Genomic DNA, 12,489 nt, shown 5'->3' with positions numbered 1-12,489 from the left:
TGACCAGAGGAAGGTTACTTTAACTAAAGATAAAATTCTCCTTAATAAAGTGGACTTCTCATGTGCAGATTACATGGGAGCCTGGGCACAGTTCACACCAGGTTGGCTGCACAAGTGACATTCCCCTGACTCAGTGTCGGGTGTTCTGCTACCGCCAGCATCTGTGTGTCAGCACCTGACACAGCAACTGCTCCAACTACAAACTTTCTATTAAACTGTCCCTTTTTGTACGGGACACAAGACATCGCTTACTGGTGTGGAAATACAAACAAACCACTTTTTAGCCTACACTCACAGGACAGACATAATAGTTTTTCCTTTCTTCTTTAGTCGGAGCTGCTGAAAGACAACCAAGTCACAATTCAACCCCACATCTCAAATGAGACCTTTATTGTTCCTCACGTGCAACCAGGATAATTTGTTCCAATTTGCTCTCAGCAGCAGACAAGTGTTCCTATTTACCAACCTGCAACAGATAGGCAAAGATTCCTTCCTTCTCCTCCATTCCTTAACTACCAAATACAAAAGCAACACCTACTTCAAGCCTTCAGCTGCAAGGGCAAAACTGCCAGGTCCATACCTCATGGAGAGTTATGGATTTCCACAGTTTTCAGGAATACCGCCCATTGAGGCATTTACCCCCGTACTGTATCACAAAACAAGAGCCATCACATCAATCTAATTTTTGGATCACAGGTACTCCTGCTGACAGAAATGAGGAGCCTGCATGTTTGACAAGATTGTAATGATCTTTTTCTCCCGCTCTTATTTCTGTTCCTCAGTCTTCACTTGGGTTAAACAGTCTAGCCGGATGGATCCAGAAACACTTCTGCAGAAACCATCTCTCCCACTGCTTTCCAAAGTCAAACACACATGCACAGTAATAACAAAAAAACGGCTGACTACTCTAAGTCACCAGTCTGGACAGGTGAGGATCAGCTCCTGCAGCACATATCTGCCGTCTGCTTTAGGCACAGCCTAAGTCACTTGCCACTTGTCCAATTTCCTACTACTAACAAGCTAACCAGAGCTGCAAAGAAAAAAAGAAATACTACCCTTTACTTCAAAGGGTAACGCAAGATGCCTGTTTATGCCTACACTACATAATCTTTGCACACAGCAATAACAACATAACAAAAAAAATTATACTATAGTAGTTCAAATTACACCTTTCATGAAAAAAATGCACTGACTCTTATGCTGATCTCACACCAGCATTGAACACCGAACTTACTCATTTCAGACATTAGGACAAATGATACAGGTCAATCCTCCCATGACGCAACACGCAACCACCATATTCTTAAAATTTTAAGCAGTGTCAAAGAATATGCCAGTTTCTGTACACACAAGCACTATGGGTCATGCTGAAATCCCTAGTGCAGTTGCTACAGGTTATAAAGCTTTACCAGATGCTTCTCAGATGAACCATGAAGACATTTGGCAATTAAATTAATAGCTCTGAACAAAAAGACTTTCACAATCTTAGCTTATATATATATATATATATATATATACACACACACACATATATATATATGCAAACACACTAATTCAAGCCACTGGTGGATGAAACCGCAAGATATGCAGGTTCTGTTCCCAAGGAGCAGAATTCTTCAGAAGAGAGCGACCCAGTAAAAGAAAAGTAATGCTCTGTATAGAACATCTGAAATAAACTTTTCCAAGTTTACAGCCCAGTTTGATCCTAGGCACAACTATGTGTAAGAAGTGACCGAGAAGTCCTCTACAATACAGGCCATCAAGCTACTTCTGCAGTATTAACAAACTTGATATACCCCAAACTTTTCTTCAGGAGGGACAAGCCAGATCATGGTATTCCCTGATTCAGTGGAAATAAGATTAAGCACTTAATTATTTAGCAAACCGTTACCTTCAATCAGAACAGAACTTGACCTACAGTATTTATTGCTAATTAGCCTTTACAGAGACCCTGTTGATTGGGTACTCCAAACACAAGATACAAGGACTGTGCACTATGAGGAAGAGCACAGCATGGTTGGATCCATGCACTTGATCACACCTTGGATGAATTAGAATGCAGAACACAAGACAAGCAGTCCTAATTATACACAACAGGGATAACTACAAAATATTACAGACAACTGCTTTTGTAATTTGCCCCTACTGTATTACTATATGTAATTTCTAACAGAAATGCACTTGCAAACAGCGTTTTCCACAATTACTTTGTGGGCAAAGACTGAGACGGAGAAGCTGACAACCAGCACGCCAAGTATTCCTATGTACCCAACACTAACACCTGATGCTTCCTCTGAGGCAGATGGACCACTGCTGCTTTTACTATTATTTTCAGCACAGCATAGATTCCTTCATATACAGGAACACGAATTCTTCTCCAGCACACACACAGATGAGTAACTAGAAAATGATCTTAATTGCTACATAAATCACATGTGGCTAGTTAGCATAGCCAAATATATGTTTGCATAGGAAGCACTCTCCTCAAAACTGTCTGCAGTATTTCATCAACCTTGCAAAAGAGCACGTATGCCAAAAAAAACAAAACGAAAGCAGCAGTTGCTCATCCCAGGTCAATTCACACCTGTCTACAGAAACATGTGGGCTTTGTCACAGGCACCCAAACTCCTACAAAGGCTGGACAATAGTCAGGTAAGCGCTGCTCTGAAACTGGAGGGGATAAGAGCATGCTGTGCTCGCTCCAGTCTCACGGGGTGCGCCCCTGAAGTCAGTGGGACATGCTGGTTTTAAGACCTTTCATGAATGTTGGTGTCAAAAGTACAAATCTTTCTATGTGTGTATTTTACATATGTACGAAAAATACATACTGTCCTCATTTTGTTAAAAACAAGTTTCTTTTTTAGTGAATTTGTCTGTCAGCTAAAGCCTTCTTATTAAATGCACTCTCCTGAAAGTTAGATAGATGTTTTGGTAGACATAGCAATGGAATGGGAGGTCATTGATAAGAATGGATGCACATCTCATGAGAGGGGCAACAAGAAGCAGGTGACCAAAAACTGACCAACTGAGTATAACATCCTATTCACATGATACTTCATATAAAAGTGGGAGATCACAGAGATCTTGCCCCTTTTCCTTATGGCCAACATTAGGAGAGGACCTTGTGAGTCATCCCTGTGAACTGAGGCCTAGTAATAGACTGAATCCAGTTCCGGTTGGCTGCAGAGTCCAGTCCAGGACTTTGGGTGCCAGCTCTACATCTGCCAGAGCAGTTGCTGGGACTTTCAAGATGGGTTTTGTATATTTTGTATTATTTTCTCTATATTTATTGGTAGCATTAGTAAAACATTTTTAATTTTTCCAACTCTCTTCTCTCTGTCCTTCTTTCCCTCCCAATTGCCTGTCCTTAGTGGGAAGAGGGGAAAGGGACAGACTAAAGGCCGAGAAGGTGGGGAGAGGGGGTTAACACATCTGCCACGGTTTTATTGTCACCCCGCAATCAAAACCTTGACACATACATAAATTATTCTGTTGTTGTTTTTGTTTAACATGCATATATAAATACATAGATAGATAGATAAACCCCCGCTATCTGTACCTGGAAGGACAGTGCTGTACGTACTGAGCAGCCTGGCCAGATGTGCAGCCTGCAGACGTGTCCGAGGCCTCGGCTGCCTGTCCATGGGGAGAGCTGAACGACGGACACCTGTCACTCTCACTTCTCTCTCCCTGACGCTTCTGTTGCTTGGCTTGGCTCACAAGGACACTGTCACAGGCAAATGCTGCATTACAGATCTACCGCTTTATCTAAAATCCTCTGTTAATCGGTTTATTTGCAACTGTTAATCCAACACTGGTGCCACTGGCTCTTTACACGAGAGACAAACTGCAGTATCTGTTTTTTACTTCAGTTTTTCTTTTTATTTTTGCTCTTACAGTGGCTTAATATTAACCATCAAGAACATCTTCCAAAATAGTTATTCTGATATTGTTCTTATACACAGGTCTACAGCTCAAATAAGAGGTCAAGAGAACAGGGCATCAAATACTCTCCTTCTTTAAATAGCTGTTGTCTGATTTGGTTTGGACTGTGTTTGTTTTTAACAGATGATCCTGAGCTCCGTTGCTTTGCATTTACCTGAATTCACCAGAGTCCTCAATTTAAAGAAAATTCCTTGTGTCTGCATGTCTGCTCATGAGTATAAGCAGCCTAAAAGTCTAAACCTTTTGGGCCATAAGGCTATAGATGCCCAATACTTTTGACTACAATGAAAGTCCAAAGCTCCAGCAGTTCTACCCTTTTGACTTTGCACTTAGATAAAGTCACAGGATTATCCCAACTCAATTACATTATTATTCAATTCACAAAACATCCATACAAACTAGGTACTCCTGAAGTTACCAGCGAGAAGCCTAGCTACTATATTCCAGAACTCAGACACGTGAACCAAAGTCTTTTTTTCCAAATAAATGACCAAAACAAACAAACAAACAAAAAAACCCCACAACAACAAAAACAACAAACACCAGTGCAAACACCAGTGTTTATCTGGCAATATTCAAATAAACATCAGTAACACACTGCTGGTACTCCAGAAGTTTATGCCAACATAGAAACAGAGATGCATCTAATATTGCGTTAATACAATAGACTAAAGAAAAGAGTGGGAAGATAAGAGTTAGTCACCATAGCCTGAATACCACCTGCCACTGTTGCTGTATTCATGACCCTTAAAACAAATTGCTGAATGTAACAGCACTCATTAGATGTTTTAGTGACTCGAACTCTTCTTGGGATAGTACATTAACCTCTCCTAAACATGTTTCTTAATTTTTTGTGTGTTAGTAGATACCATTTCGTATATTAAAGTCCCCAAAATTTAAATTGATGACTCTAAGAACCAACAGTGATTACAAACTAGCGTAAAGCAAACAGTGTCCTCTGCACAGTGCATAAATCTCAGCTCCGGAGATGTCAGACACCAGAAGGGGACTCTTGAGTTCACCCTAAAACAGCTACCACACTCTTCCAAGCTACACACACACACCACAACAAGCACTCTGGAAGCAAGGCAGAAACACAAAATAAGAACCGCTAGTTTACTCGACGTTGACATGGGCTTAAAATAGACGCGATCTCTACCCTGCTCATTACTTCAACTCTTAACTTTCAAGTATTTTAGCCGTGACAAATTTTATCCTATAACATTCACTGACTGCCAAATGAATTAAAAAAATAATAAAAGAAATAAACACTACTGGATATTTTTAGTGCTTTCTTCTCGCTTTGTGGGCAGTTCTTGTTGTTGTTTGTTTGGGGTTGGTTTGTTTTTTTTTAAATAAGTTTCATGACTACACGTCAAACACAAACCTAAACTTTTTGGCTCCAAAGCAAGCCTATAATTAGAAATCTCATTTGTTCTGGTAGTCAGGAGAGCCATTTTCCCTGGGGAATGTTACTGGAAGGAAACCCGGGAAGAGCTGTAATGTCCAAACAACGTGAAACTTATTAATAACGGACACTGGTAACACAAAGCCATCCTAAGCAGTCCTGAGCAGTTACGCACTGCATTTTATCCCTAGAAACTGCTTTCTTCCCAAATAAAACACTCCTTTTGTCTGTCTTCCTCTCAATGAACTGCCTCGAGCCATTGTGCAAACTCACACGGAACAGATCTAAAAAAGGCCTTCTGCACGCAGAAGCTTGTCTACTTTTTCACACTTACACCAGCTCACCCATTTAAAAAGCAAAAAAATTGCTAGGTCTTCCCCTGCAAACCCCCTCTTCCAACAGTGGAACGAGAGATGGCTGGTTACCTTGCCAGGACTAGTTACAGATGACTTTCACCCTCTGCCTTTTGCCTCTCACCTTCATACCTCCTCTGCTCTTCTATATTCGCTTTCCGTTTCCAGCTTTTTTAATGAATTTCCTCTCCCACCGCCATTACCACACCTGCAAATTGCACTGACGCGCAGAGAAGACGGTCACAAACACAATGTCATGGCAGGGGGCACCGGGCGTGGGTGCTGGGGAAGGAACTAAGACGGCGGGTCAGGAAGGCGTGAGGGCTGAGAGAAGCAAAGCGAAGAGAGAAGGAGAAATAAGATTGCAGACTGGGAAGGACCGCTGTTGATAACGAAGCAATGAGCACGTTCTCATGTGCAGGAGGAAAGAGTACATTTCTGGAAACTGCCAACAGAAGCAATTGCATTTTTCTTGCAAGCACTTTTACAGAGCCCTATATGGAACAGTGCAAAACTGAGCATAAACACACAAATGCTTTTTCCTTTAAAGATATGAGCAGCACCCAAGTGTCAACCTTCATATCTCAAAGCTATTTTATACTAGACTTCACACAGAGCTCTCTCGTATTTTGCACGCAAACTACTCACAACAGGACGCGGAATACAAGCTGTAGGATTTGCTCTCTTCTAACAGCTGGGATCCATGATCTACACAGCACCACTAGCTTCTGCAGCACTGTTTTTCCTAAAGCACAGTGGTGTCCTCTCACAGAGCCCTCACATGTAAGGGCAGGTACAGAGACAGAGAAATCTCCTGTTTCTAACCATTATGGTTACAGCCCAGGGGAACATCAAAACACAGAGCAGGCAAAACCAAGCACAGGGATGTCCTCAGGTGTTTGCAGTGATCCTCACAGAAAACAGGAACTTAGCAAGACTGGAAACTAAGTCAGACACCAACCACAATGCTTGAAAAGCCACCATCTACAAAGCCAGCCAGGAAAGGAGAAGTATTGCAAGCATTTACATCAACCATGTTCAAATTGGGAGAAGTAGTGCATGGAAGGGAAGCATAGAAAACATACGCAGAAAGATGTGTATCCCTCCAACATATGGTAGGGCTCACAGAAGCAGGCGCGACTCTTTTCACTTTTCCTGAAAGGATGGGGGTGGGTGCGAGGAAAGAAGCAGAGAAAGGGGGCAGCTTTCAGAAGTTTGCAAAACACCTTATTTTGGTAATTTCTCTACAGGCAATGGATGATTTCCAAAGGCTTTATCATACAGAAGCACAGGTCTGACCTTGCAAAAGCTTACGTGCATGGGTAACTTTACCTCACATGAGTACTCACACTGGCAGGACAAAAATATTTACAGTTCCTCCTTTTTCATTTATTGAGTCATTGCAAATATGAAACACAGCCACACTAAGCTTAATCTCACCTCCAACAGTTAAATTTTACAACAGCTACAGAAGATAAGAAACCTTAAATAAAACTAAACTTTCATGAGCAACAACACAGTGTAAAGCAACCTGCATTTTACGCACATTGCCCTCAGATTAAAGTATTTCTTGCTTAAGAAATTACTTTGAGGCCTATAATCAGCCTCAACACATCATGCTGCCTGTCATACGCTGGAATGGTTTTTATGCTTCTGTTTTTTATAAGTGGTAGGGCAAGAGGAGGAGACAAATCTTTAACCACTCAACAGATGATTAGGCATCTTAGGCAAAGCCCAAAGCTACTATCACAACACTTTTACACCAGAATTGCTATCAGTCCATTAACCCCATTTTAGCTGCAGGAATTGAGGTACATAAGTAAGCCCACCCCTGCCGCATTAAATTAAAGACAAAAATTCACTCAGCTACTTAATTTCCTTTTTTCCTCCTTTTTTTCTTTTTTGGTAATCCATACAAAACAAGTCCAAACACTACTACTGAGTTTTTCTGCAGGCACAGCCACAAGACAAAAGCTTGAAACAATTTCTTGCCTGTGAGAAAAGGGGCAGAGGGAGCTGATGGAGGGATGAAAGTAACTGCCAGCACTTAGGCCTTCTACAAAAAAAAATAAAACACACCAAACAACAACAACAAAAAAAACAACAAACACAAAACACAATACACTTCAAAAGTTCACTACAAAATTATCTGTACAGTTGAGAAAGACACAGAAACAATAACTAACAGCTCCCCTCCTTCCTCTTTGCTCTAGGGGACATAGTATGCATTTTTTTACTAAACCTCAAATACAAACCAAAAGTAACATCCTCATCTGTACAAAGAGGCTTATTATGACTGTTATTGCTGGAAGGGGAAACTCACTCTTACTGGCCACATGACTGTTGAAATCTACATTCAGCATTGTTTGGGGATTCTTTTTTTTTACTTTATAACTCAGCAGCTCAGAGCAACTGGTAATAACTTCATGACTACAAACATTTCGCCGAGAATTTCTGATGCTGCAGAGTCAGCAATGCAGATGAATTTGTTCCAGGCTACTCAATGCATACTTAAACATGTACCCTGCAGCACCTCACTGCAGTATTCTTTTGGGAAACAATACTGGAGCACAATATCAAATTTCAGGGTTTTTCTTCCATCCCCCCCCTTGCTTGGAAACATTAACACTGCATGCAGCAGTTTACATGTTTGCACAATCTCTTATACAACTAGCATTTAGTAAGGCAACTCACAAAACCACGTTATAAATACACAGATACGCTTTTAGGATCCGAATCAAAACCTAAGGCTTCTCACATCTCCTGACACAGCAGCCAAGCTAAACCTGACAGCAGTTGGGTATCTGTTTGCTCAGCACTGTCACACCACGGTCCTCCTCTGTCACACACAGGTGGCAGCCAACGCCGGACAGACAGGTTAGGGAGTGAAGTTCAAGGACACTCAGCAGGACTTGCCAGCTTGCACCGAGGCCATCAGGTTAGTGGGAGGCCGACTCTCCAGATGGATGAGAAAAACCCGACCCCTGAGGAGGGGCACAGCAAGAAGCACCTTAGGTAAGCAGCCATGACCTGATAAAAAGCCAGTCCCAGACTATTTGCACAAGGTGCCTGAGCTCAGGTGCAGGCAGAGGGTGCGCCCAGGCTCCCTGCCAAACTTGGCTAGGGAAGCTAAAGCTCAAGAAACCTCCGTGCGCTTCCTTGAACAGGAGCTGGAGTTTCCCGAGGGGCAGTTAGAGGGCTTAAGTTTTGAGCAAATCACAAACAGGGCATAACAGATGGAGAACCTTGGAGAAACAGAAACCAGTGTTGGCCTTCTGCAGCACAACAAAGCCTAGAGGAACAGCCATGGGCAACTAATGATGAGACTTGGCAAGCCCCATGGGTGTCCCAGAGGGCACCTGAGGTATCCAGGCTTTGATAAGCAGGTTTATAACTAGGTCTCCATAGTAGCCGTAATATTGACACCAAAGTCCAGTCAGGAAAAAACACCAGAAGTTTGTACAAAGAAATAGGCACTGAGCAGAAAGAAGCCACAGTCGCTGGTAGACACAGGGGAAGAAGAGCTAGCATAAACAAAACAGGCTTGCTAGCTTACTGTTTCCAAAGCTATAAACCACCTCTAGAAAGAGATCCTGCGCTTTGGGAAGAGAAAAATGAGAGGAGGCTGCACTGCTCAGCTAAAGAAACGTGACGTTTACCCTATATGGTTTAACGACTGCTCTGGATGGGACAGGGACTGTTCCATTTTGTATCCCTGACATGAGCTTTGCTGCTAGGGGAGAGGGGCTGGTTTTGGCTCCTCAACACAGCAACCCCCTCACTCTGCCTCCAGCCCCGCAGGTTCCCCACCGAAATCCCAACGCTGACCACAAAAGGGGCTGGTTTGGGGTTTTTGCTTTCTTTTTAATCAGTTCTTCACTTCAAAGCCCACTTAGCGTTGATATCCTGCGCTTGAATACTTAAACCAAGGCACTTAAACACTTTTGTGGGGCTTTCTCTGCCAACAAAACAGCTGAAGGGGCTGTCATTCATCTCGAAACCAGCTCTGAGAGCGGTGAAGAGGCAGACCCCACCGTACCCGGCGGAGAGCTGCCGGCAGAGCCGATAGCAGGGCTGATAGCACGGTTACTCACCGCACAAACATGTGATTTTTGATCACATCCCCAGCCCGCCGGACTCCCAGAGTGGGGGGGTCAGACTCGCAGTCTGGCTCCCTCGGGCCGGCTTCCGAGCGGGACACCGCGGCGGGGACCCTTCCGGAGCCCAGCCCAGTGCGAGCCCCGCTCGAAGCCCGGGGAGGGAAGCCGTCCCCGCCGCCCGCTCCGCGCTCCGGCGCGGGGCCCGGGCGCCTCCCGCGGGTCTGTCCCCGTGGGGGAGGGGGCGGCGGACACGTGGAGGCCGAGGCCAGGCGGAGGGAGGCGGCGCGGACCGGGACGGCCCGGACCGGACCGGACCGGCGGCAGCTGCCCCGCGGGGCGAGGCCGCCGCTCCACCCGGCGCGCAGCACTTACTTGCGAGGCGGTCCGGGTCTTGCCCGGCGGCCTCCTGAAGAAGGAGGTGCGGGCGGTGAAGAAGAACTCCTCGGACTCCTCCTCCTCCAGGCTGCTGTAGCCGCTGCTCATGCTGCTGGTCCAGGTCATCGGCGGCGGCGGCGGCTGATGGTGCTGCTGGGGCCGGGCGGCGGAGAGCGCCGTCCCGGCCGCCGCATGGGGCCCCGCCGCTGCCGCTCCTCTCGCAGCGCCGCCGGGCCCGGGGAGCAGGAGGAGGAGCTGCTGCTCTGGCGGCTCCGCTCCCGCCCTCTCCTCCCTTCCTGCCTCACAAGTTTCCGCGGGCAGCGCCGCTCCGCGCCCCGCCAGGCGGCACCGCCCCGCCCGCCCCGCGGGGCGCCCGCCCCGGGCAGCAGGTGAGGGGGCGGGGGCCGAGCGCTTCCCGCCCCCAGACCCCGAAACTCCGGTCCGGCGGGAGCTGGGGGTCCCGCCGGCACGGCGAGCCCAGCAGGCGGGGGCCGGGGCCCGACCGCCGCGGGGCGGCGAAGGGGGAGGCGGTAGATCAAAGGACGGGCGTGGACTGAAGTTACCGACCCTCCTCCCGGCCTCCGTGCTGACACCTCAGCATCAACCCCATTAATTGCGAGCAACGAGGGGGTCCTTGCTAAAGGAATGAGTTCTGAAACTCTCCTCTAATAATTACCCAGTTTCACTCTCCTACGTGCCTGTGAGAACAAAATTATTAAAAAATAACCAATGGCAAAATAACTGCAAGCCTTTCCTGTATTGTTCTTCTAGTAATCTTTGAATTTAAGCTTTGCAACTGGTAGCAGACCCTGTCGTGCTGAGCAGTAACAACCTGGAATCCCCGCAGCTGCCGTGGGCGGCTGGCCCTGGCCTCTCCTTGCACACGCGATCAGGCCCACGGACTATTAAGTCAATGGAATTCATTGCCCCAGGATGTAGCGAGGCTTGTGAAGACTCAGCAGAGATTAGATATGTGTACAGATAGCAAGAATATCCAGACCTGCAACTAGGAAACATATTTAAAAGCACAAAAGTTCTGATAAGACACCGTATACATCAAACTCATTAATGGGGGAAATGACAGACAATGCCTGAAGGCCAAGTCATTCCATAATTACCTGCTGCAGAGTTTCTCATGTCTTCCCTTAATTTATCTAGGGCTGGTCACTGTCACAGACAGGATACAGGGTTTAAGGTATGGCTTCCTAGGGCTCTGCAGCTGCCCAAAAAAGCAGACTTGCCCTTCCTGCACGCCCTCAGCCCCGCGTTCCTGCTGTCCCCCCATGCCACAGCAGTGGTCCCGTGGGGGGAAGTGAGTCACATCAGCCACTCATGCCAGAGCAAACCCCTGGAGATGGGGCTGTGGGGATCCGGAAGGAGGGCAGGTGACACCTTTCAGCAACACCACAGCCCTACATTAGTTTAAACAGATTTGAAGCTGTGTGTTTACCAAACCATGACCTAAGCCAATACGTCAGTTCCTGTGGTCTCAGCACTCGGCCACAGATGTATCTTGGATGCCATTAACTGACGTCTCCTTTCCCTCTTCCTCATCCTCATCTCACTGATCCTTCACAAACTCCTCGTCTGCTTCATGCAGCCATTCCTGTCATCCCCACTCACGTGGGGAGTGGGTTTGCTTCTGCCAGTTAGGTGTTCTTCCCACACCAGTATGCCATATGTATTGATAAAGTCACCTCAACACCAGCAAAACGACTCACACTGAGAGCTTAAACCAGTTAATCCGTTTGGGGCGTGTTAAACCCTCATTTTCCAAGCACCTCTGATTCTCACAGATTGTCATATAGAATTTGGCATCTGGCAGATTAGAAGGCTGCATAGCTTTTAAAAACAGATAATTAAGTCTAACAGTGTAGACGCGAATGTGTCAGATCTTGAGCCTACTTGTGAGCACTGTAAAGCCCCATGGTATTCAAGACAGCTTTAAGTTGAACACCAAGTTACTTGAATGTGACTAAAACATATTAAAATGCTTGCTTTTGACAAATAAACTTTGTGTGACCTGGCTCACCAAGACCAGCCCCATGCTAAAAAGAATCCCCAACAGAGATCTGCTGGGCTTGCCTCTGAACCTGTTGAAGACCCAGTAACCTCAGTTTACAAAGGTTTTGGATCTAACACCCTTGACCATGATCATAGCTAAGTTGAAGGTTTTTAAGTGACTCAGGTGTGCTACAAAATGGGATTTGTGTTTCTCAACTACAAAGGTGTTTTTAAATGTTATCCACTGGCACACTTGACGGACTCCCCAGCAACAAAAGGCACTGTGTGCACACAGAGCTTGTTT

General features: G+C 45.8%; 1 protein-coding gene across 1 annotated transcript in view; it reads right to left on the bottom strand.

Moving 5' to 3' along the window:
- RASSF3 (Ras association domain family member 3) overlaps positions 1-10,307 on the bottom strand; it is a gene marked incomplete at both ends in the record, with an annotated part of 51,432 nt that extends 41,125 nt beyond the window's left edge. Inside the window, one exon of the mRNA XM_080362417.1 lies at positions 10,179-10,307. Coding sequence (XP_080218543.1) covers positions 10,179-10,307 — 129 coding nt within the window. The remainder of the gene's footprint in view (positions 1-10,178) is intronic.
- Positions 10,308-12,489: the final 2,182 nt, after the last annotated feature.

This window comes from Nesoenas mayeri (assembly GCF_963082525.1).
Source record: "Nesoenas mayeri genome assembly, chromosome: 1".
Classification (NCBI taxonomy): Eukaryota; Metazoa; Chordata; class Aves; order Columbiformes; family Columbidae; genus Nesoenas; species Nesoenas mayeri.
This window is presented reverse-complemented; position numbering and strand designations above follow the sequence as displayed.